Source organism: Oncorhynchus tshawytscha, linkage group LG12 (genome assembly GCF_018296145.1).
Source record: "Oncorhynchus tshawytscha isolate Ot180627B linkage group LG12, Otsh_v2.0, whole genome shotgun sequence".
Lineage (NCBI taxonomy): Eukaryota > Metazoa > Chordata > Actinopteri > Salmoniformes > Salmonidae > Oncorhynchus > Oncorhynchus tshawytscha.
In genome coordinates this window covers 68728936-68756516 of record NC_056440.1, presented here as the reverse complement: position 1 = coordinate 68756516, position 27581 = coordinate 68728936, and the positions used below count along the sequence as shown (strand labels likewise).

General features: G+C 40.4%; 1 protein-coding gene across 2 annotated transcripts in view; it reads left to right on the top strand.

Moving 5' to 3' along the window:
* Window positions 1–14914: 14914 nt before the first annotated feature.
* The window catches only part of LOC112264223 (homeobox protein aristaless-like 4), a 21525-nt gene continuing 8858 nt past the window's right edge, over window positions 14915–27581 (top strand). The window contains exons 1-2 of one of the 2 annotated variants that reach the window (XM_042330982.1): window positions 14915–15372; window positions 15523–15604. In XM_042330982.1, the coding sequence (XP_042186916.1) occupies window positions 15259–15372; window positions 15523–15604 (196 nt within the window). In that variant the 5' untranslated portion in view covers window positions 14915–15258. Of the gene's footprint in view, window positions 15605–27581 lie in introns of both variants that reach the window. The other variant, XM_042330981.1, reaches the window with a different exon arrangement.

Sequence of the window (27581 nt, the reverse complement as noted above, 5' to 3'; positions counted from 1 at the left end):
TATGGACCAGTGTTGCTACACAGGAACGTTACCTGTTCCACCTTGTACCCCTAGTGTTAGAGTAACAGGACCAGATGTGTGGCGCTGCGGTGCCCCATCAGGGGAAGACCAGCAGATGTTCCACTGATGCTGCTGATCAGTATGTTACGGAGGAACATACTCTGTTCTACACTGCACTAGAACGGTTAAACTCAGCCTGGCCAAGGAGCAGAGACCAGAGAAAGAGGGCACTGATGATTTTTCTGTCTCCCTCCTTGGTCCTGTTTATTAAATTAAAGATCAGTACAACCGCTGGCCCTTTCCCCCTTCTTCTCTGTTTAATATGATCAGAGAATCTGCTGATGCAGTCTGCCCCTCCACTCATGTGAAACCAATTTCAGCAGCAGATAAAAATCTGGTGCTCTGCTCCAAATAGGCACGGTGAGGGCTCATCCTCACCCAGAAGACACTCACATATTTGGGGGTGTCTGTCTGAATACACAGGGGTAGGGACAGATCAGAGCTATAGCCCATCACCCCACACAGGGGAAGGGGTAACAGAGTTGAGCAGACCTGGGTTAGCGTCACGGGTAGGAATGGGTTTCGATGTTATACCCCAGCCTCCTATCCTCAGACTGACGACACCACACAACATGCAGGGTGGAATAAACAAGCGTCAGTGAATGCTGTGGTTCATGCGTCATCCAATCAGCACCACAGGATGACTATGGTGGGGTACACCATATGGTTACTATGGTGAAGGGAAGACCCCCCCACTACGCCTCACAAACACACTGTATCTATGATTCAAAACACTAGTCACACGCAGAGCAGTCTGTTGAATACACACCATCTCACTCTCACCACACACACACACACACACAAACATACATACACACTCACACATACACACACACACACACACACAAAATCGCAACATCTGATGAACATTTCTACTGTAGGTTACTAATTCCAAACTCCCCATTACAGTCAATAGACTTAACAGTTCAGCAAGAACACAGAACACAAACGACATGAATGATGATGAGATTTCAAATGTCCAGATTGAAACGACACACTCACTACACATTACACGGTCATCATATATAAACAGCACACAACAAATCACATGAAGCAGTGACATGAGAGTAACCGCATACACTGTCAGATAGACCACTGTGTGTATGTACGCATCAAGGCATACAGACCAGACTCAACTCCCTGGTACACTGTCAGATAGAACACTGTGTGTATGTACGCATCAAGGCATACAGACCAGACTCAACTCCCTGGTACACTGTCAGATAGAACACTGTGTGTATGTACGCATCAAGGCATACAGACCAGACTCAACTCCCTGGTACACTGTCAGATAGAACACTGTGTGTATGTACGCATCAAGGAATACAGACCAGACTCAACTCCCTGGTACACTGTCAGATAGAACACTGTGTGTATGTACGCATCAAGGCATTCAGACCAGACTCAACTCACTGGTACACTATGATTCGTTCATCTGGGCAATGTAGAGAATGTCATATGTGTTCAGGAGTAATTTCTTGTGTTCCCTGCCTGCCTGGGCAGGACTGTTTTCACCTCTGCAGAGCATGGGCCAGTCTAGATACCTGTGATGCAAAAACAGTGGACTAGATAGAGGGAGCAGAGCAGAGTGGAGCCTCAACCCAAAACAGACCCTCTGGAGGGAGATTGTGTTCATCAAACACTGCTGAGCTGTGTCCTCTTCACTTTGGCTTCAGCAAGCCCAAATGGAACTATCTGGAACATATAGTGCAGTTCCATATTAGAAAGAGGAGGGATGTGGTAGTCATGTTATATGATACTCAAATAGACTGCTTTGGAACAGTTATTTTTATGTTAAATGAAATAAGATCTGCGTACGATCCACTCCTCTTCCTGTTCCTCTGTCCACTTTACATCCGCTAGCATCACTGAACAATGCTGTCAATTATTAGCGTCTCTCCACGCTGTATTAACAGCCATCAAAGGCCTCCACCACCAGCCTAGCCAAGGGCTACAGTCAACATGGCTGACACAGTCACTGCACTAAGGATGTAGCCCGCATGGTGTCTCATCCATATCCTTGTGTTGTCTTTTAATTTCCACATTCACAAATAGACGACTCTTCCGGTGACTGGAATGAGGCGTTTGAATAGAGCAAAACACAGTGGGTGCAATGGGTGCATGTCAAGGTCATTGACTATGACAACTGTCACCCTCCCCTTGTGTCATGAGGACAATGTGTTGGGCTATTACACTGGGCTGACTTCCTTCCAGATCAGTCACAAACTATCATTTAGATGGCTGCTAACACTATAGAATCAGACTTTCTAATACATAAGCTGTTAAGACATTGTACCATCAGACTGCGATATTGCAAGATATTTGCAGAGTTGAACTGTGAGTTGTCTTCTTATTGCCCTCTTTTGTCTGGGGGGTCATCTCCCTCCCATCCTCTAAAATCCAATATTATGAATCACATGCAGCCCCTTTACTAAGACAGATTTTTTTCCTGATGTTTTTTCATATCTCGTTCGCCGTATTTTCATAAAGTGTACCTCATTAAAATGGATGAATTCCCCCCTGTACCATTATAGCGGGAACCTTATGTCTATATTCTGTAGACCACAGGGATTTAGACCACAGCTCTTGTGCGTGCTGGGGTGCACCGCCCGTCGACGAAATAAGGGGTTCACGTTTTAATAAATCAGCAAATTTGTCAACATTTCCACCATGCAGCCAGTTTATTTCATACATTTACCCTTATACAGAATGTCAGGGACTGAATAGATGTTCGTTCAGGGAACATACATTTACCCTTATACAGAATGTCAGGGACTGAATAGTTGTTCGTTCAGGGAACATACATTTACCCTTATACAGAATGTCAGGGACTGAATAGTTGTTCGTTCAGGGAACATACATTTACCCTTATACAGAATGTCAGGGACTGAATAGTTGTTCGTTCAGGGAACATACATTTACCCTTATACAGAATGTCAGGGACTGAATAGATGTTCGTTCAGGGAACATACATTTACCCTTATACAGAATGTCAGGGACTGAATAGTTGTTCGTTCAGGGAACATACATTTACCCTTATACAGAATGTCAGGGACTGAATAGTTGTTCGTTCAGGGAACATACATTTACCCTTATACAGAATGTCAGGGACTGAATAGATGTTCGTTCAGGGAACATACATTTACCCTTATACAGAATGTCAGGGACTGAATAGTTGTTCGTTCAGGGAACATACATTTACCCTTATACAGAATGTCAGGGACTGAATAGATGTTCGTTCAGGGAACATACATTTACCCTTATACAGAATGTCAGGGACTGAATAGTTGTTCGTTCAGGGAACATACATTTACCCTTATACAGAATGTCAGGGACTGAATAGATGTTCGTTCAGGGAACATACATTTACCCTTATACAGAATGTCAGGGACTGAATAGATGTTCGTTCAGGGAACATACATTTACCCTTATACAAAATGTCAGGGACTGAATAGATGTTCGTTCAGGGAACATACATTTACCCTTATACAGAATGTCAGGGACTGAATAGATGTTCGGTCAGGGAACATACATTTACCCTTATACAGAATGTCAGGGACTGAATAGTTGTTCGTTCAGGGAACATACATTTACCCTTATACAGAATGTCAGGGACTGAATAGTTGTTCGTTCAGGGAACATACATTTACCCTTATACAGAATGTCAGGGACTGAATAGATGTTCGTTCAGGGAACATACATTTACCCTTATACAGAATGTCAGGGACTGAATAGTTGTTCGTTCAGGGAACATACATTTACCCTTATACAGAATGTCAGGGACTGAATAGTTGTTCGTTCAGGGAACATACATTTACCCTTATACAGAATGTCAGGGACTGAATAGATGTTCGTTCAGGGAACATACATTTACCCTTATACAGAATGTCAGGGACTGAATAGTTGTTCGTTCAGGGAACATACATTTACCCTTATACAGAATGTCAGGGACTGAATAGATGTTCGTTCAGGGAACATACATTTACCCTTATACAGAATGTCAGGGACTGAATAGATGTTCGTTCAGGGAACATACATTTACCCTTATACAGAATGTCAGGGACTGAATAGATGTTCGTTCAGGAACATACATTTACCCTTATACAGAATGTCAGGGACTGAATAGATGTTCGGTCAGGGAACATACATTTACCCTTATACAGAATGTCAGGGACTGAATAGTTGTTCGTTCAGGGAACATACATTTACCCTTATACAGAATGTCAGGGACTGAATAGTTGTTTGTTCAGGGAACATACATTTACCCTTACACAGAATGTCGGGGGCTGAATAGTTGTTCGTTCAGGGAACATACATTTACCCTTATACAGAATGTCAGGGACTGAATAGTTGTTCGTTCAGGGAACATACATTTACCCTTATACAGAATGTCAGGGACTGAATAGTTGTTCGTTCAGGGAACATACATTTACCCTTATACAGAATGTCAGGGACTGAATAGATGTTCGTTCAGGGAACATACATTTACCCTTATACAGAATGTCAGGGACTGAATAGTTGTTCGTTCAGGGAACATACATTTACCCTTATACAGAATGTCAGGGACTGAATAGTTGTTCGTTCAGGGAACATACATTTACCCTTATACAGAATGTCAGGGACTGAATAGTTGTTCGTTCAGGGAACATACATTTACCCTTATACAGAATGTCAGGGACTGAATAGATGTTCGTTAAGGGAACATACATTTACCCTTATACAGAATGTCAGGGACTGAATAGTTGTTCGTTCAGGGAACATACATTTACCCTTATACAGAATGTCAGGGACTGAATAGTTGTTCGTTCAGGGAACATACATTTACCCTTATACAGAATGTCAGGGACTGAATAGATGTTCGTTCAGGGAACATACATTTACCCTTATACAGAATGTCAGGGACTGAATAGTTGTTCGTTCAGGGAACATACATTTACCCTTATACAGAATGTCAGGGACTGAATAGATGTTCGTTCAGGGAACATACATTTACCCTTATACAGAATGTCAGGGACTGAATAGATGTTCGTTCAGGGAACATACATTTACCCTTATACAGAATGTCAGGGACTGAATAGATGTTCGTTCAGGGAACATACATTTACCCTTATACAGAATGTCAGGGACTGAATAGATGTTCGGTCAGGGAACATACATTTACCCTTATACAGAATGTCAGGGACTGAATAGTTGTTCGTTCAGGGAACATACATTTACCCTTATACAGAATGTCAGGGACTGAATAGTTGTTTGTTCAGGAACATACATTTACCCTTACACAGAATGTCAGGGGCTGAATAGTTGTTCGTTCAGGGAACTTACATTTACCCTTATACAGAATGTCAGGGACTGAATAGTTGTTCGTTCAGGGAACATACATTTACCCTTATACAGAATGTCAGGGACTGAATAGTTGTTCGTTCAGGGAACATACATTTACCCTTATACAGAATGTCAGGGACTGAATAGATGTTCGTTCAGGGAACATACATTTACCCTTATACAGAATACAGGGAGAATGTTCAGGGATGTCAGGGACTGAATAGTTGTTCGTTCAGGGAACATACATTTACCCTTATACAGAATGTCAGGGACTGAATAGTTGTTCGTTCAGGGAACATACATTTACCCTTATACAGAATGTCAGGGACTGAATAGTTGTTCGTTCAGGGAACATACATTTACCCTTATACAGAATGTCAGGGACTGAATAGTTGTTCGTTCAGGGAACATACATTTACCCTTATACAGAATGTCAGGGACTGAATAGTTGTTCGTTCAGGGAACATACATTTACCCTTATACAGAATGTCAGGGACTGAATAGTTGTTCGTTCAGGGAACATACATTTACCCTTATACCTTATACAGAAATGTCAGGGACTGAATAGATGTTCGTTCAGGAACATACATTTACCCTTATACAGAATGTCAGGGACTGAATAGATGTTCGTTCAGGGAACATACATTTACCCTTATACAGAATGTCAGGGACTGAATAGATGTTCGTTCAGGGAACATACATTTACCCTTATACAGAATGTCAGGGACTGAATAGATGTTCGTTCAGGGAACATACATTTACCCTTATACAGAATGTCAGGGACTGAATAGTTGTTCGTTCAGGGAACATACATTTACCCTTATACAGAATGTCAGGGACTGAATAGTTGTTCGTTCAGGAACATACATTTACCCTTACACAGAATGTCAGGGACTGAATAGTTGTTCGTTCAGGGAACATACATTTACCCTTATACAGAATGTCAGGGACTGAATAGATGTTCGTTCAGGGAACATACATTTACCCTTATACAGAATGTCAGGGACTGAATAGATGTTCGTTCAGGGAACATACATTTACCCTTATACAGAATGTCAGGGACTGAATAGATGTTCGGTCAGGGAACATACATTTACCCTTATACAGAATGTCAGGGACTGAATAGTTGTTCGTTCAGGGAACATACATTTACCCTTATACAGAATGTCAGGGACTGAATAGTTGTTCGTTCAGGAACATACATTTACCCTTACACAGAATGTCAGGGACTGAATAGTTGTTCGTTCAGGGAACATACATTTACCCTTATACAGAATGTCAGGGACTGAATAGTTGTTCGTTCAGGGAACATACATTTACCCTTATACAGAATGTCAGGGACTGAATAGTTGTTCGTTCAGGGAACATACATTTACCCTTATACAGAATGTCAGGGACTGAATAGATGTTCGTTCAGGAACATACATTTACCCTTATACAGAATGTCAGGGACTGAATAGTTGTTCGTTCAGGGAACATACATTTACCCTTATACAGAATGTCAGGGACTGAATAGTTGTTCGTTCAGGGAACATACATTTACCCTTATACAGAATGTCAGGGACTGAATAGTTGTTCGTTCAGGGAACATACATTTACCCTTATACAGAATGTCAGGGACTGAATAGATGTTCGTTCAGGGAACATACATTTACCCTTATACAGAATGTCAGGGACTGAATAGTTGTTCGTTCAGGGAACATACATTTACCCTTATACAGAATGTCAGGGACTGAATAGTTGTTCGTTCAGGGAACATACATTTACCCTTATACAGAATGTCAGGGACTGAATAGATGTTCGTTCAGGGAACATACATTTACCCTTATACAGAATGTCAGGGACTGAATAGATGTTCGTTCAGGGAACATACATTTACCCTTATACAGAATGTCAGGGACTGAATAGTTGTTCGTTCAGGGAACATACATTTACCCTTATACAGAATGTCAGGGACTGAATAGATGTTGTTCAGGGAACATACATTTACCCTTATACAGAATGTCAGGGACTGAATAGATGTTCGTTCAGGGAACATACATTTACCCTTATACAGAATGTCAGGGACTGAATAGATGTTCGTTCAGGGAACATACATTTACCCTTATACAGAATGTCAGGGACTGAATAGATGTTCGGTCAGGGAACATACATTTACCCTTACACAGAATGTCAGGGACTGAATAGTTGTTCGTTCAGGGAACATACATTTACCCTTATACAGAATGTCAGGGACTGAATAGATGTTCGTTCAGGAACATACATTTACCCTTATACAGAATGTCAGGGACTGAATAGATGTTCGTTCAGGAACATACATTTACCCTTATACAGAATGTCAGGGACTGAATAGATGTTCGTTCAGGGAACATACATTTACCCTTATACAGAATGTCAGGGACTGAATAGATGTTCGTTCAGGGAACATACATTTACCCTTATACAGAATGTCAGGGACTGAATAGATGTTCGTTCAGGGAACATACTTTGACAGAAAGACGCAGATGACTTTGATCACATACAAAATAAACAATATAACATGTGTTATAAAAACCTCTGCATCTGATTATAGCATTTTCAGACAAAATACTTATGTGATGGTAGCATTTGAACTCATCCCTAGAGAACAGTGAATATAGATAATGTCAGGCATCCTCAAACATTAAAATAATTCAAACTGACAAACAAGTGTAAAGATTATTAGGATCATTGGTCTCTCTGCTTCTCTTTCGTTAACACAGCAATTGACATAGACATTAATGCTGTATAGTCCAACGCTTTATGATGATAATAATACTCTTACCCCCTAATAATATACCCCCTGACTATTAGAAACAGAATAGTGGTTATTGTGACACATATTTCAATGATGACCCAAGGGGACCTGAGTTTGTAATTGCAAGAGCAGCAAAATAAATAAGGCACATGATGTAAATAATCAGCTAGGTAGAATCCATATGATGGTACTTTCCTATCAAACTGAAATATACTGACAGGCTCTGCCTTACTCCCGACACGTTATGATGGCTTACAACTGTTTCCTCAGCATGAGATATATTATATTACAACTAAAAACACGTATCATCCACTTCTTTCAATTATGACAAAAATGTTCAAATGTACATAGACACTTTCATGAAATAATTACAGTGTTTGAGGTTTTAAGTGCACTTACAACAAGCATATTCAAAGATGTAATAACTTGTTTCTACATGACTTTGGGCTAATGTTACGCCTTATAAAAACAGCACTTAAACATTTGTGATTAAAAGCATCAACATTCTCCCATTATACAAAACAAGTGTGATACCATGGTGTGCCAATTGTTTATTTTCTTGATGTATATATCTATATTCTATTTTATTAAAATGCCACACTCAATAAATACGGAGCCTTATTCAAGGCAGGAGGGCCTGTGGTCGAAGGGAAGCTTTTAATAGCTTTGCCAGAAAACTGACACGTTAATAAGTTTTCAATAGTCAGGAGTGTAATCGCTAGCTGGAGCCCCTCTCCCTCTATGTACTGTGTCTATTCCAAGCTGCAGCACCAAAGGAGGGCGCATGGTTTTTATAATAAAACAATTACAGTGAGTGAGACTAGGGACACTTTACCCCTGAAATAAACGGAGTAGGAATCACGCTTGTGGCCAGAACACGAACCACCCTCTGAATATGCCAATGGAAATATACAACATATAGTCCATCTTTATTTACAGTGTAACCAACATACTATTTTGCACAGTCAGGACTGTGTACACTATAGACAAAAGAGGAAAGTAGCAAAAAATGTCAACCAAATGTTAGACAGTATTGCAAAGTTATATTACACTTTTGGGGGTGCCATTTTTTGCTTACTACTGCTTAGAGAAGTGAAACAAGTCACTTTTGGTAGTAACCATGTAACTAGTAGTCTAAATAGTAGCTCATGGTATTGAAAAAGTACAGAAAATTGTGACACCTATTCTGGAGTCCATGTCGATGTAGGATCTTAATTTGATCACTCTGTTGCAGCAGAACTTTCCTGCAATGCAAGACATTTACAACGTGTAGTGTATTTGAAGTTTAAAAAGGTTTCTGAAGTTTGTCATTTCCATTTTTAAATTTCAGGCTTGATTTTTGGGGCTCCCGAGTGGCACAGTGGTCTAAGGCACTGCATCTCAGTGCTAGAGGAGTCACTACAGACCCTGGTTCGATTCCAGGCTCTGATTGGGAGTCCCATAGGGCGGCGCACAATTGGCCCAGCATTTTCTGGGTTTGGACAGAGTATGCCGTCTTTGTAAATAAGAATTTGTTCTTAACTGACTTACCTAGTTACATTTCAAATTCAAATGAAGAACAATCCGTTACAAAAAAATGTATCAACCACTACAAAAATGTAAATGAATTATAATCCACATTTCCTGTTGCTGCAGGATTATTTTCCTGCTGTAGGAAACTGGCTCAAATGAAGATCCTACATCTGTAGTTGCTTAGTTGAATCATCAACGTTTCTTGATCTAACACCTGCCCTAGGAGAGGGAAGAGGCAGTCTCAGCATTCAGCATCCAGCTGTGGGCGTGGAAAGCAGGCACAAGCCACATAAACATTTATTATTTGGTTTAGGTGAAGGTATTAGTCATTCACAGCCTCTTCTGAAAACCACAGCAAAAAGCAGAGAGAGATATTTCGCTCATTGTAGCCTACTAGAGACATTGTGTGGAGCGACTGTGCTCTCCTAGCTGTTATTCAGAAGCTGGTGTCATCACTAACCGTTCTATCATTGCTGGGGTATAGGATGAGTGTGTTCAGCCTCTTAAGCCCTGATGGGCTATCATTACCAAACACACCTGTTCCTCTGGCAGGGGTCAGGGGGACGGAGTAGGACACACACACAGTGGTTCACTCACATTGTTAAAGGGTTTCTTGGGTTGTTTTTTCCCCCCATAAAATCTGGTATTTGAATCCATTTGACTGTCACAAACCTATGTACCTCACTTCTCAAAGGCTTTTTGTTGCTTGCTTGGCTGAACGTAAACAGTACTGAAGTATAGAGACAGCGATACATAAACATAGAGGCACCTTTCAGCTGTCTAAATGCCCTTCAAATTTAATCTAGGGAACGAAGTGCTGCTGTTACTGCATTGCTGTATTTGGCGTGTATATATATATACATATATATACATATATATATATATATATATATATATATATATATATATATATATATATATATATGCGTGTGTGTGGGTGTGGGTGAGCGTGCATACGTGTGGGTGTGCATGCGTGTGTGTAAGATACTGTGTGTGTGTGTGTGTGTGTGTGTGTGTGTGTGTGTCTGTGTGGTTGCTCAGTATGGCTGGTTTGCATTTGTTCTGCTGTAGTGTTGGGTCCTCCACACGTTCTCTCTGTGTGCCATGTATATACATTCCTCTGCTGCCAAGAGTGCTGCTTTCTACCACCCTGGGCACCAGCCTCAGGCCTGTAACAACCTGGCCCCTGCCCTGCCTGCCTGCCTGCCTGCCTGCCTGCCTGCCTGCCTGCCTGCAGAACAAATACACAATGTGACATCATGTCTCCCTCCATGTCTACCTGTCGGAGACAGGCTGGGCACATCAGGTTAAGGTTTGGCGACTGGTTTCTGGACCACATCCGTAGAGGTTAAGGGAGGACCGACAAGTCCCTGGAACGTCCTGATCCTGTTCCCATCTATAACTGACACATCACACAGTTTCTCCATTTAGACAACACGACAACATATTCCACTTTACCATTCACTAAAGCAATGTTCCTCATTTCGTTGGTCTGTTATGACAGATACCTTACAGAATACATAATATAAATCATCAATCTACATTATTCAAGCTTGTCTACATACTGGTGTGGTATTTTTGCTACATTGTCTTTTTTCTCTAGCCTTTCATACGGAACGGCACAATGTACCTGTTATCATAGGATATTAACAAAACTCCAACATCTGAGAAAATGAGTGACAGATGAGCTGAGAATATTTAATTTAAGTTAATAGCAGTTTACATAGCAAGTAACATGGAACAAACAAACATTGCTGAACGAACAAGTCCACAAAGCCTGTATTGCTGTATATCTCGTCACAACATCTAGGATCATTGCTTTGTGTTACTGGTAAATAACTGGCAAACAAAGTGAAAGTTACTTTATGTTTGACACAGATGTGACAAATACAAAACTTCTATGTTAAGACCTTGTGGAAATGGAAGTCGTCGTCGTCGTCGTCCCGTCCCCCCTGGAAAAAGATTTGTTTTACCAGGACTTTCACCTCCAGCAGATTGGGTCCGTTTCTGGACCGTCTGCACAGAGACTGACTGGGAACACTGACTGGGAACACTGACTAGGAACACTGACTGGGAACACTGACTAAGAACACTGACTGGGAACACTGACTAGGAACACTGACTAGGAACACTGACTGGGAACACTGACTAAGAACACTGACTGGGAACACTGCCTAGGAACACTGACTGGGAACACTGACTAAGAACACTGACTGGGAACACTGACTAGGAACACTTATTGTTGTATCTGTCATTGTTGCTCTATTCTTGTCCCATGTCTTGCTTAAGCAATACTTAATTTCATATGTCTGGCAGCTGTTTTTTTGTTATTTTTTGTGTGCTTTTGTTTTATACTAAATTGAAAAAGAAAATCCTTTAAAATAAAATATACAGCAACAACAAAAAAGACGTTGTGGAAATTAGATTAATTTGAAAGTAAAATAAAATAAAAAATCCAGATCTAAATACATTGTGGCGTTTGATCTCTTTGATATGAATGACCACTGTCTGGAAACAGAACTTTGAATGAAATTAATTCACAGTGCTTTAGGGTGAAATCAATCGAATTTAGCTGTCCTTGAGACTGAGCGTTTAATCAAGCGCTTATTTCACATTAGCGTAATGTTATCTACATCAGTCAATATAACATTTTAGTGGGCCTCCACATTTCCAAAGTCCACTGAAATATCCTATTCATTCGTTTATGTAATTTGTGAGTCCTACTAAATTAATATAATGAATGCTTCTCATCTAATATTTCTATGAATGATGCATGACAGAAAAAGTTGGAAGCAATTTGGAGCAATAATAATAATAATAATAGGCTTATAATAATACTTATAATGCTTTAATTAATTATTTTGATTGATTGGTTTTGGGTTTAAATGACAACAACATATCTGAGATGTGTGCATCCCGTGGAAACAAATGGTGAATATATTAACTGGTTCGATGGTGGAAAATATAATCACCCGTGAGTTTTACACAAGTTCTCTGATACCGGAAGTACTGGGGAAGAAAGTCCGCAAATGAGCAGCAATGTGGAGATGTGCTCTATTTAATTTAATATGGAATTCGGATTTGGATAAGCCTGTTTTATAGCGTCCTTGCCTTGGTGTTTTACTGTTGACAGTAAAGGAGAAAATGCTATCTCTAGACCAATCTAACAGGTAAGATTGGCCTAAGCTTGCGCTAAAGGGAAAGATATATAGACTAATATAAAGACTAACTAAACCATGTAGCCTAATTTACGATTATAATTTTCAATTTAACTTAACAATCAAAGGAATCACCAAATCAATCACCACGAACTGCATAAATAAAACAGCATACCGTGTAGGTCTAATGTGTACTATAGTGTGTGTTTAAATTAACAAGGCCACTTTAATGCAGCCTGTATTGAACTTCGTTATGCTGGGTTGATTACGTTTCCCTGGGTAGTAAATAATACCAATTAATGATTTAAGTGCTTGAATGCTCAAGTCCGTTTCCTGTAATATCACCATGTAGCCATGTCCAATAGCGTTAATGGAAATCTCTATCGCCACATTATTTTATTTAATGAACATCCGTTTTGTAGAATCTAAAATGCATGTAGGCCTTTACTGTCGTCTGAAAGTGATCTATAGCAAAAGGCACACGATGGAGGCTGCCTTTGACTAGGCCTTTGCTACGTTTTTGGGATACGTTTCATAGTAGGCTAATTATGTTTTTAATATTGCGTTTCATACACTTAATTAAACATTAAATAAGACATTCATCCTCAATCTATTACAAGTTTGACTCGATTTCAGACCACTCATGCAATATTTGTACATAAACTATGAGTGTGAGATTGTGCTAAATTTGCTTAATTGATGACATCGCATTTTCATGTAGTAATTATGTCTTACTACCCTGTCATCACCACTTCACTTGTAGGTTTTAGGAGGGTGTCAGTCTCGTTTCCAAGCTCATTACCTATGAACTACAGCGTGAACATTCAGCGATCAAATAACCATGTTGTTGCAGATAGCCTACTGCAGAGATATTTTACGCGGAATATTTTTCACCAGAGGGGCTTTATACAGCAACTCCCTGTAGTAAGATTGTAGCCTAATAGCCATATGTTCAACGCTTAATACAGTGACTATAGTAGCCAAGCATGTTCTTCACCAATTCAATTAAAATAGTTCATCTGCTGAGCAATATCCCACAAAATTGGAGATATCGTTGAAAAAAGTAACTCTAGGAGAAAAATATGTTTTTTTTCCTGCATGTGACAAATAAATGTCCCAAAGTCCCACGAGCTCATTAACATAGTCCTAGTCTGTTATTAAAATATTGAAGTAAGTGGCAATAGAAGACACGATGACTCCTACCACTACGTTTTGAAATTTCAGTGATGTGCTTGTTGCTGAGTTTGCAATAATCGTTGTAAAATAGAAATATATCCAATTATTAATACATATTGGACTAATTTCACTGAAATTATTAGAGAATAATTTTGTGCCCATAAGCCTTAAGGCCCACATAGTATGATTTTGTTGAATTAGACGTGGTTATATCAGAGAGAGTTCATTTATCGACGGGACCCATTCAACCTTTGCAAACGTGTCCAATTGAGAAACCCGCGCTACAGGCTTAAGTTAAATAATTTGCATTAAAGCTTGAACTCTTGATGTGATACACATCAAATGAATCACATCAAGAGGCGAAGGGTTTGACACGGGGATAAATTGTAAGTGCAATGTGATTGATCATCAATCAGTTGATAACATGAGGAAAAATATTAATTTCAAAAAGTACAAAAAAAAACGTAGATCAACGGGATATAAGGATACAGTTGTAGATATTCTGAATATAGGCCAACTCATCTTTAACGATAGAAAATATTTTCTGAGTGATATGGTTTGCAGAAAAATAAAATGTAATTCTGCTTAAAACACATAACCCCCCTCTGAAACAAATAAATAGATACCGTGTCACAAATCACACAATACACATGAAAAATAGATAGGCTATTATTGTCCTGTATGTGTCGAGATCCCAGTTGTCTGGAAGAAGTCCCCTCTTGACGAACCATTGCGAATCAACCATAAAATTGCATTCTCGCTGTTGCCCTTCACTTACAATTAGTTATATATTCATACCCTAATTACATTAATGTCATGTGTTAAGTCCCCCCACATATTTAAAAAAAGAAGACGTTTTTTTCTTCTGAGGAAAGGTCTGACATCACCCATTCATTTTATCAACATAATCACTCCGGAGATGTCTTGACTTAATGTCCACACAGCTCTAGTGTACATCGGGGAGATCTGGGTTGCATCTTCTGAAGAAAGACGCATTTTTGTTACTCCTCTAAACCTTAAGGGGAGTTTTTAGCTTTTGGTCAGCGAGTGGTTCCTGGAAAACATCTGAATCGTTTTATAACCAAACACAGCTGCCGCGCCAGTGTATGTGTGTGTGCGTGACAGTGTGTATGTGTGTGTTCATCCGTATGTGGAAGAGGGAGAGAGAGTGAGGGTATCTGTTTGCTTCCCTTTCCAAAACGGAAAGAAAGAAAAAAGTTTGGTCGTCTTTTTCTCCCAGTAACTTTTTTAGGCATGAACGCCGAGACGTGCGTCTCATACTGCGATATGACATCCATGGATTCATATTATAGCCCCTCTGCACCGCAAGGTAGGGATCATCCGACGAACCCGTTTAGGACATTCCAAGTAAGTGACACCAAATACAGCCCCACTTTCCTGCCAAACAAAGGTCAGGCTTACGGAGAAAAGTCTCGGAGCCCATTCCAACAGGAGTGTCAGTCATTGGATGCCGCCGCTGGAGAAGGCACCTTTAACAAATACCACCTCTTCATGCAGAGGTCTTCTTGCAAAACCCCCCCCGAAGGAGGCAAACTGCACCAAGAAAGCGGACACAACGGAGCGCTCATTCCCTGCTATGGTGAGTAAAACCACAGTTCTGTTTCAAACGAACAGAGATGTCCCGTGTCCCTTATTCTTTACTCTTATGGAAAAACCTTATCAAATGACAACCGAAATTGTGCTTGTGTTCTGTATACACTGCTCGGTGTTAATATCTGTTCACTTGACTGACTATTCCCCCAATTATGAGGGATGTTTTGCGTATTTTCTTCTTGAAGTTGGGAACGTTATGCATGTCTCCACATGCCTCGTAAACAGTTTCCTGTACGTTGAGAAATTCCTTCCAATAATCAGAACCGACGATAAAATAAAAGAAATGGGTGAAGTAATCCCGTCTGCTATCATCCCGGGTGTTAGGATAATATCACTAATCGCATATGAACATTTGTCAATGCATGAGTCTTTACAAACTCAATGTGATGGACTTCACAACTTACTACCAATATTACAGCCACAACTATCCCCTGTAACACAATTACGAAGAGGCATAACCTTCCCGACTATCACGTTTTCCCTTTGACGATTGAATTAAATTAGGCTATATTTAATGCGATAATCTGCATTACAATCCTTCATACTGAATCTGAATCGGACAATTGAATTAACACGTTTTCAAGCATGAAAAATTACCGAGCGTCGAATTTACTTTATTATGGGCAATAGTTTATCAGCGGACCAATATTATTATCCCTAGTCTCTTTAAATCTATAGGCTAAATACTCAATATTGTCTCATGAGCAATAGATGTTGGGGGAGTTTGCAAATGTTAAGAATCCATCGATGACATACACCCACACCCACTCACACACACACACACACACACATACGTTTCGGCACCTATATGATATCAAGGTAAAGATAATCAGATTCTTATAGAAAATATTGCCCAAACTGATAGCCTATACTGAAGTTTGTGACTAAAACATTGCTGATCAAACAGCCTGATTTTGTGAACTGAGAAAATAACACTGTAAAGGCCTCTAGCCTACAATAGCCTACGTGCACTCTGCAGAAACGTTGCGTTATCGTGACTTGGGTATTGGTGACCTTATAGATGTTTGTATGACCATACAATAAAATATAACGGATCACAAGCTCTTAAGGAATATTTGTTTATTTTACAATGAAATACAACCTTTAACTTTGCAACTGGAAACCTAGAGTTGCCATGCATTAAATGAATATGTAATGTTAAAAATACCTACATGTAATTCTTAATTCTTAATAAGAAATAATACCCTCTACTGATTTACCGAACTATATCTTTATGTTGAAGATATTCTGCAGAGGTCTAGCAAAGGGCACATCTTGAGCGCAGGAAAAATCCGCCCATGCTATAAATTTAACACAAATACCGCAAAATCCAGCGCTTTCTCTAACCATCTGCGAGCAACTTGTGGGGGAGATGGAAACCCACGGACATACAGCGGCTTCTCAGATGATGAACTGGAGGGAAGCATCAAATACTGCGGTAAAAGCTTTCTGGAACCTCTCTCAGGAGAGTGGCTACAAGTGCTAAGAATTTTTGTAGGAGTTATTACAAATTTCAAACGTGATTCATTTGTTGTTTATGGTTGAGAAGTCAGTGACCAAAGCCAGATGATATTCGATACGTAGGCCATGAATCCTCAAGAAAATGGTTTACTTCAACAAGACTAAAGCAGTGCTAAAATTATAATACAGGCAAAATATACCTAAGACTTTCTGCCAAATAATTATATGTCAGTCTCACGTTTCGAAGTCTCTATAAACCAATTGTTATTAATGTATGAGGAGTTCTAATTTCTAAAACATGTTCATTCAATTTGGCCCAATTCTGTCTCAGGTTTAGGCTACATTTAGATCAAAGATGTCCAACGTTCCTTAATTTAAACGCACATTCTTCAAATGTTTTATTACAAAAAGTAAGAGCGCATAGACATTGATCGAACCACATGATAGCTTATTGAACGCTATAGGTAACATTAACCTGAATGTAGCGCAAGAATAAGTAAAAATCACCAATTTCAATAATCCTTAATTAATCATGCTCGAAAATCAACCAAGCGCTCTTTGAGAATAACTTAAGTATTTTTCCATTTATCTGTGTAATTTAGAACATTTAAATGTAATACCCATTACATCTGACTTATAACATAACAATAACATCAGTTTATAGAAAACAGTTAAAAAAATAAAAAAATAAACGACACTAAAGATGCATGCACAGTGAACGTATGGACACTGGACAGTGCTGCAACACAAACGACATCCAAATTAAAATCAAATGCCAGATTACTGAAATTATAGAATGAAATTAGAATAGCTAACCATTTTCATTAATATACTAACTTTCGATTAAACGTACAGGCTTCACCAAAACTGTTAACGATTCACTATTACAGATATTCTAATGAATATCTAGTGAAAACGACAGGAGTCCTGTCCTTCGTGAAAATGAACAAACGGGGAAACAACCAAAGAGGATATAACGAGTTGAGATATCAATATAAAAGCGAAAGCACTGAATCACTGCTGTCAAAGAGAAGACATTGATCAATTGTCTGGTCTAGCGGGCGGGCCAACGTGAGAAAAAGTACACATGAAGAAACTTCAGTTAAACTTTGCCATGCTGTCCTTACTGTTGGCTAATGGCTACCATGATGAGGATCAGGATGATATTAATGAGGATAAAGATTATATTATTGTTGATGACTAGACTATCATCATCATCATCATAACAGTAATAATATTATTATTACATAATTAAGTATTTATAGCTGAGTTACGGAGGAGGGCTGGGCACTGAAAACATGCCACTAATGTGCCAGACTAGGATTTCTGTAAACCTTAATGAAAGCACATAAACCAATCAGTCTTTTCTTCGCTACATAATTAGTTTAAACTGGTGACGTAACATAGCATAGCCATCCATATAAGATTTATTAATGATGGTCTGCTGTGCAGATGTTATTGAATCGCTTTGGTTTAATCAAATAGCTTTAGACAACAACACACGAACACCAGACACTTGCTTTGTCAAAAGTATACTGATAAAAGTAGACTGATCGATCACTGCTGGGAATCTATGGGAATACGACTCCTACTACTGATAATAATAATAATAACAATAATATTAATAATAGCTAAACAATAGTTAACCATATGAGCATATTATGATGAATTAGAAGTCATTTACCGTATGCACATCTTTATTATTCAAAAAGCGACAAGTTGCCTATTATGTAGTCATTATATAGCTTCCAATATTTAGATAGTTCTGAACAAGAAAATATTCACCTGAAATAAATGAGTAAATACTCTGATCCAAACTTGAACCCAAACGTGGTATGCCTATAACATTAAGCCTACAAGTTATTCAAATTTAACATAATATTCCGTTTTTCACATATTTAATTTCCAATCCTGTGTTATTACCTTGCTTAACATTTGGTACGTAATGACTCACAGGAGAGGTGTGCGTAATATAGCGCTGAAAAGATCAGGCCTAGGCCTGCACATAAACCTGTAAAAAATTACGAATATGCTCGGCATATACAAAGTCAACTAATGAAAACGTATAGACACGGACTGAAATTTGAATGATCGATGTGAAAGTGCGTTTGAATCACATAGACCTATACTAAAAAAACAAACACATTGTCACGCTTTCCTATCAACTCGGGGTCATATTTGCAATGGAATGCGTTTTTGTCCGGGGAAGAGTTTTGATGTTCTATACCTACCAGATCACATAATCACTCACGAGATATTATTTAGGGTCACGTTTGAAAGACTCTAAACCTGGTATAGGAAGCCTTATTGGTTTCGACCACAGGTATAAGTCATGGCAGGAAATTCAACGGAGACTTCGTGAGTTATTACTTCAATCAGGCTTAAGCAGGTAGGCTGACATTCCTGGAGTCACAGTCTTTACAATATTTCCCGCTAGACACCGCGGGGACCTTTGAACATAATACCAGCGCTGTTTTCGGGAGATTTCAAGTGAGTTTGTTTCTTTTTGCGTTCGGCTGAACTTGCCGGTGGCCTGTAGTCTACATAACGTCGCACACTCGGTAGATGTAAAGAAAATGATTGCCGCTGTTAATCCCAAACAAACCGCCATAAATAATACTTAGCCTTGTGATGCCGTCCTAATATATCTTATTAAAGCAATAAGTGAGCCACTAAAAATAAAGTTTACACCAAAGGACATATCTAATATTTTACAACAGATCACACATTCGAATTCAACAATATAAGACTATTTTCTTTCCATGATAAGACCAATCAAAATTGTTATATGACCTTTCAAAACAAAGGACCCAGTCAAATGTGATGTTCTATGGCAGGGTTTCCCAAACTTGGTCCTAGGCCCCCCCTCTGGGAGACCGTTTTTTTTGTTGTCCTAGCACTACATAGTTGATTCAAATAACCAACTCATCATAAAGCTTTGGTTATTTGAATCAGCTGTGTAGTGCTAGGACAGAAAAACAAAACATGCTCCCAGGGGAGGCCCAGGACCAAGTTTGAGAAACCCTGTTCTATGGTATCACAGGACCCTGGCTGGGTAGACCATGCACATTTTTACAGTGGATGCTACCGTTGCAGCAGCCTTGCTGGACCACAGGTATGACTGACTCAGATAGAGCGAGCGTTAAAGAGCAGGCAGGAACGTCTCAGCACTACAGGAGACCTACACCATTAATGTGACTCAGATGTACATCTGCACCTCCCCCAGTTATTTTCATACTTTCAAAGGCCAGCCCCCAGTAAGCACAGGCAGTCCCTGCGTGTCCAAGAGGTGACTGGATTGTGTAACCTTGCTAAACAAGTGCCGCACACAAATACACAACGTGTCACCATTACAATATTTGGTTATGGGGTGGGTTGCAAGTGACTGAAAGGATCAGGGAATGATTTAGTGGGTGTACAGGGTAACAAATGGCATGGTTTCAACCATTCCTCCATTCAAACCTCTTAAGATGAAACAATGGGACACTCTCTACGGCCCATCAGTCCAGTTACATTGAGGTTCTCTCAGGTCAAGCAGCCCTGGACCAACAGTATGCTACTTCAGGGACAACACATACAAGGTCTGTGCATTAGCAGTAGGGGAGAGCAGTCCCTTTCCTAGCCGGGTCTACATGCAGTGATTAAAATTCAACCTGATAAAATCTGACAACAGGTGGCCTTTAAATTGGGGGATTGTGTTTTCTTTACATTAAAATATATAGTAGAATAGAATAAGATGTAATAATAGATCGTTTCTTGACTTGGTTTGACACACACAAACAATGCACATTGTCAGAGATAGCTATCCTTGGCTTCTCTACAGTGTCAAGAGTGGTCAGAATACTCACTGAGAACGTAACCTCCAAACTAGGAACATGAATATCTTTATATTTTTCTTGAAGCAACAGAAGTTTTCCTCTTATGGTGCTTGACCGTCTTCCCTGAGGACAGGATACAGAGACCTTTGTGGTTTCCTGACCTTTTTAGAAGAGCTGTACCCCACATTTCTTCAGAGAGAATTGATCTAAAACCCAAAAGAATCGCAACAGAAACATACATTATGTTTTCGTAACATTTGTAGTCAAGATCACTATTTACTTTAACATCAGCCCGGCAGTCACCTTTTCCAATTAACTATTCGTGAGCTATGGACAGAGAGAAGAAAATCCTTTGTTGTGACATTACAAGCATTTGGTATATAGTTGTGGTTACAATATTGTGTTTTCACTCAAAGAGAGGGAGGATACAGGAGGTGTGAATCAACTGTCCTGTGAGATCCTTTCAATCTAGACTGAAGCCACCAACACCCCATCTGCTGCCCCTTCTCCCTCTACCGTCTTTAGTACAGCACAACCATTTGAGCCTTTCTTTCTGTCCGTCTGTGCTGATTGATATGAACAGCGGGTAATAGAAACCAGCCATGGAAGTGCTGCGAAGCCTGGAGAACCAGGACACACTTCAGCAGGTTGCTGACATGACTAGAGGTGACAAGGACCTAGGATCATTTTACCAGTTAACTCATATTTTGGCACAGCAATTTACATTAAGCTCAATCTGCCGGCTGGAGTGCGACAGGGCTACATTGAACCTCGTACTCCAGGCCTTCTCTCAGCCCGGCAGTCAGATCCTCTGCTGTGTAACTAAACCCTCCATAGTTGAGGCCCTCGGAAGATGCTTACTGATCAGACGTCCAGCACAAAGAATATCTCAGAAGATTAGAGTCTGTAATATCACCTACTGTGTATACATTTTCTCAGACGTTATAGTACAGTAAAAAGTTAGCATGTCCATTGGTCTGGACAGTGGCACCCATCACAAGAACTGAAATTCTAAGCGTGTTGCTTTTTTCTATAAACTACCCATTGAATCACATTATTTCACATGGTGTTTCCTAATGAGTACTATGTAAGTTCACATGGTGTTTCCTAATGAGTACTATGTAAGTTCACATGGTGTTTCCTAATGAGTACTATGTAAGTTCACATGATGCTTCCTAATGAGTACTATGTAAGTTCACATGGTGTTTCCTAATGAGTACTATGTAAGTTCACATGGTGTTTCCTAATGAGTACTATGTAAGTTCACATGGTGTTTCCTAATGAGTACTATGTAAGTTCACATGATGCTTCCTAATGAGTACTATGTAAGTTCACATGGTGTTTCCTAATGAGTACTATGTAAGTTCACATGGTGTTTCCTAATGAGTACTATGTAAGTTCACATGGTGTTTCCTGATGAGTACTATGTAAGTTCACATGGTGTTTCCTAATGAGTACTATGTAAGTTCACATGGTGTTTCCTAATGAGTACTATGTAAGTTCACATGGTGTTTCCTAATGAGTACTATGTAAGTTCACATGGTGTTTCCTAATGAGTACTATGTAAGTTCACATGGTGTTTCCTAATGAGTACTATGTAAGTTCACATGGGAGCTGCTGTAAAAAACTTCAAGAAGCCTATATGAAATTATATATTATTTCACAAGCAGATGATCATTTTTGATTAGTTACAAGTGATTAACAATTTGGACCACCAAGGACAATCTAGTGCTCTTTCCACATTGTATTTACCTCAGTATAACAATGCTATTGTCAGAAGTGGAATCCACATGATGCTAAGAGGACAGTGACCAACCTGTCTTTTATTATGGCATTCCCGTGCACTCGTAAAATGTGTGTTTGCTTCATTGTGGTTTTTAACATCACCCGAGAGATTCAGACCTCACTGGGAAAGGAGGAGGGAACATAACGTCAACTGTTAGATAAACTGAGAGGATCTCACATTAAGAAGCCTTCCCCTCTCAAGGGGTCTCCCTCTGCATTCATTCAAATAACATGAAGGCTTTTAGCCATTTCAGTACAGTACTGGTTAAAACCACAGCATACGCCGTCAAATATTATTTTGCATGAACTTTGCATTACACTGGGTATTATATCTCCAACACAACATACGGTGTTGTTACAGTTATTATTGTGTATTTACATGGGTATAAGAGCAGGGGAAAGTGTTTCCAGATATGCTAATAAGTTGGTTTCAGAAAGACAAATAGAGCTTTGTTCCTTCATCTTACGTGTAATTGCCTAACACTGTTTTGACCTTGTTTTAGAGCTAGCCAAACTGTGGAAAAGGCACTGAGTAGACCCTAGCCCAGTCTCAGGCTAGTGGAGATCCTGCCATGCTCTAGGGCCTGAGAGAGACTCTCAGACAGATAAAGAACATTGAAGAGAGAGGGGTGATTTATCAGTGTCTCAGGCTTTATGGATACACTCCCATAGCAGTTGTTTTTTGGCGCAGCGTGTGCACCTCACAGCAGCCTGATGGGATGAATCATCCCTCTCAGTGTTTGACTTCAAAGTGGACGCTTACCTATCAGATGCTCCTAAACTACTGTAGCTATAAGCTAGTCAGAGAGGTACTTATGGAACTTTCTCATCCGTTAGCTGAGGTTTTGTTTATGGCGTCAGGCATATGAGAGGGAAACAGGGATATGAGAAAGGCATGGGCCTAGTGAGCACCAACTTAGGCTAACCTTGAACTGTTTCAATGACTGCAATTGACACCATAGCCTACTCATACTGCGGTGCTATTCGTAGTGGTGTCATGGTGCTCCTGACCAGGAACAAGATCGTTTAAGAAGGACGGGTTTATAAGAACTGCTGAGACTCGACTCCATCTGCCTTTGGGTAGGCGATTAGCTCTGGTTTTGCCAATGGCCGTGTAGGCAGAGGGCTTGCTAATAAGGCTCTCCCCATGCTAATGCCTTGTGGTGACACACACACAGGCTGCAATAAAATGGATCAATGTCTCTCACATCACTTTTCATTTGTCATGGTGTAGGCATGATAAAGTTTACATCTCAACACACCAGTCAGTCTCTCCATCCACTACCTGTGTTAGTTAGTGTGTCTGTCTTTATGTAACAGCCTCACAGCCAGCAGAACGAGCAGGAAGAGAGGACTTCACAGAGATGGCGGGACTTCAGAGCACAAAGCTTCCCATTACGATTCAATCCATATTTTAAGAAGGGAAAACAAACCAAATTAGAGTTACAAATAAATGCTTAGCAGAGAAAACAGCTTACACAAATTTCCTCTGCTCCCTGGGACCAGTCAAAACAGGGATCTATCAAGCCTAGACTACACACACTTAATCTCTTTTATTTATGTTTTCTAATATTTAGGGATATTTCTTTGGGTTTGGGAATATTTAGCCATTAATCGCTCTCAGTCACCGCAGGGTGTCTAATTTATAGTGTTTCTTTTAAATGCTGTGAGCTGACCCTAGCCAACCTTTTCAATAAAGAGGCTGGGGAGGCGCCCTGTCGCTTTACTGCCAGTTAAATTACACTTTGATGTTCCCCTCTCGTTTTTGACAGCGACTTAACGTCTGTCCCCAGTGAAGGTCTGACCCTTGCTAACTTTAAGGGGTCCAGCACAGATATCCAAGGGCAGGAACTATAGTCATTTACCCCTCATAGCATAGCTGCTATGATGATCATATCTATTACTCTAACGTAACCATCTTTTTTCTTATTTTGATATTTTCTGTGGACACAACTTTTTAAAAGACTCAGAGTGCAAAATATAAAATGACATTTGAAGACATTTTTTTGTGGGGAAATGAAAACGCTATTGAAATGGGTTTACAAGACCCTGGGTTGCTCTGCAGGCAGGTGTGAATACTGTTAGGGTTAAACTGCCAATTAGTTCTCTGGTTTAACCTCACCCCTCTTCTCTCTCACCCACTGATGAACTCTGCTTTCAGACCCTCTTGGTTTCAGCTTGGTCAGATCTGGACTGATTTAGTAGAGTATTCTGTTTCCTTGACATTGTAAAGAATAATATGAAGATTTCAGTTCTAAACTACCTTGTACTTGGACACAGCCACAGTTCTGTATCACATCTCATTATTTCTTACTGTAAACAAACATACAAATAGCATAAGACAGCAGTTATACAACTGGAAAGGAACAGGGAAGATATTTAAATTTTAGATCACAGCAGTTGTACAGTCACTGTAGACTTGGTATGTCAGATCCCTAACAGGGTTGGGGCAGACAAAGAACAATGGGCTCCAGACGTGCCTCTCTCCGTCAGAGAGCTGTAATTGGAACTGATGTGGAATCTTGGATCCAAAGTTTAAAAAAAAAAATCTGTGAACACTGTTGTAGAGCAGATTCCTCTAAACTGGAAACACGCTATGAGGTTTTAGCAGAAGGGACTGAGGAGTTTATTGTCTGCTTGCTTCCAAGTGTTGTATCAGGGATGCTGAGATCTAGACCTGTATAACAGGTGAAAGGTGAAAATGAGAGGAGGGTTAACTGTAACCACTGATAAATTACAGCAGCATGTCAGAACATATCCTGTCATAGAGACAGAAGTGTCTTTGCTTTATACAGTATATAACGTATCATACTTTCACTAAGCCAAAATATGATTGTTAATCCGATCAGCTACGGTGAAAGTGTCTGAGTATCAGTTATCTTCAGGAAAATCCACCATGATAATCAGTGATCATGAAATGTAGTGAGGAATGCCACTCTGACATTGCTCATCCTAATATTCATACATTCCTTAATTCCATTATTTTACTTTTAGGTTGTGTGTATTGTGTGTATTGTTGTTAATTGTTAGATATTACTGCACTGTTGGAGCTAGAAACACAAGCATTTCGCTACATCCGCAATAACATCTGCTAAACATGTGTATGTGACAAATACAATTTTGATTTGATTTGATGATGCTGTATTTCTGAAATACTTTAGTGATGATTGATAAACTCTTTACCTCCATAGGAGAGTTGGAGAAAATATTGCCTCTGCGATTTCAGAAGGACCTCTCCATGCCAATTACTCTCAGTGGGCACGGATAACAAGCGGGAGATTGTCACAGTACCCTGCCTCTGCCAAAAACCATCAATGACACAGGGCATAAACAAGAGTCTTTGATCAGATGCAGAGAGCCCTTGATTTCAAGCAGCCTGACAGCCTTGCCTTGTTGGGACCATCGGTGCAGGGCATATGATGAGGGAATAACTAGAAATGATTACGTTTTGGTAAATGCGTTGAGCTTGCTCGTCTCAGGCTTAACAGGATGTGTCAGTCCTGGGCAGGCAGCAGGCAATGTGGGAGCCATTATACCCCTGGCCAGGGCCCGGGCCCCGGTCGATGCTGCCTGCCTGCCTGACAGTCCACAGTGACCAGGGTGCTTGGTAGCAGCCCAGAGAAGGCAAACTGACACGGCCAGAGAGAGTGAGACGGCTCAAATCAGACCCTCACAATTATTTACCAACACCAGGAGTAATATTTTTCCTCATATCCAACTCTGAGGGAAAAGCTCTAACTTACAGTATGATAATAACAGACAGAAAGAGAATTGGAGGTTTGGAAAATCAGACGGGTGAAACATAACAGTGCAACAGTGATTGGTATAAGTGAACAACTTAATTACAATGTTATGGTAGGAAGAGGGGCTTTCCCTAAATGTGGCCCCTGGTGTAAACAAACCCTACAGCACAAGGCTTATATTTCTCATGGTGTCATTGACTGTTATGCGGCTCCCTTTACCCAAGTCCTTGAAAGGTGTGTAGGGCGGGGGACCGAGGGTGTGTGTATCATCAGATGCGCTATCAGGTCCCCTCACCTTGCAGCACATTACCCAACAAGGCTCTGTGTGGAGGGCCGGAGGGCATGCTGCCCTGCTGTGTTGAAAGCAGTACGCACACCAGAAGCTCACATGCACACCTACACCCCCTGGCTCTAACTTGACAAGGCTTTACCCCAGCCTCAGATAAGAAATGAGCACATCCCAACCCTGGGCTCCCTAAAATAATTCCCTGTCTCTTAGAGCTAAGCTAAACAGAGGGGAGCGTAGTGCCTGGACTCACCACTAGACCGAGCCAGAGGGGACGTCACCAAGCAGAGGGGTTGAGAAGCAGATGTGAGGTTTGGCTTGGACCCCAAACCATATTCTATATCCCCTTGAACAGCCTAGAACCCAAGGGGGAGGGTTTGCAGTTCATATGAGTGAGCATGACAACACATTGCCTTCCCAGGACCCCAAACAGACTCCTTAATAGAAGCCGTAATGGAGAGAGTTTAATGATCCACTGGCAGGGAGGGCAGTAAGGGCACAGAAGATTGGCACTATTGTGGAATAATGGACGAACGGCACACTGGCACAGACAGCATCATGGGAATTTATGATCAGTAGGCTGACTGAGGTTTCACGGCTAGGCTGCTGTGTGTGTTTCCCCTCGCTACAAATTACCGTCCAGCAAATTGCCACTGACACACTTGTTGCCGGGTTAGTTTGGTCGTGTTACTAAGTGAGCTTCAGCTTGCAGCCGCACCACAAACCACGCCCGGCCCACGTGTCTGCGTCAAAGACCTGAGTTCCCCCAGCGTAAGACCTGACTCCAACCCCAACCATACTGAGAGAGAGAGAGAGAGCGAGAGAGAGAGAGAGAGCGAGAGAGAGAGAGAGAGAGAGGGAGAGAGAGAG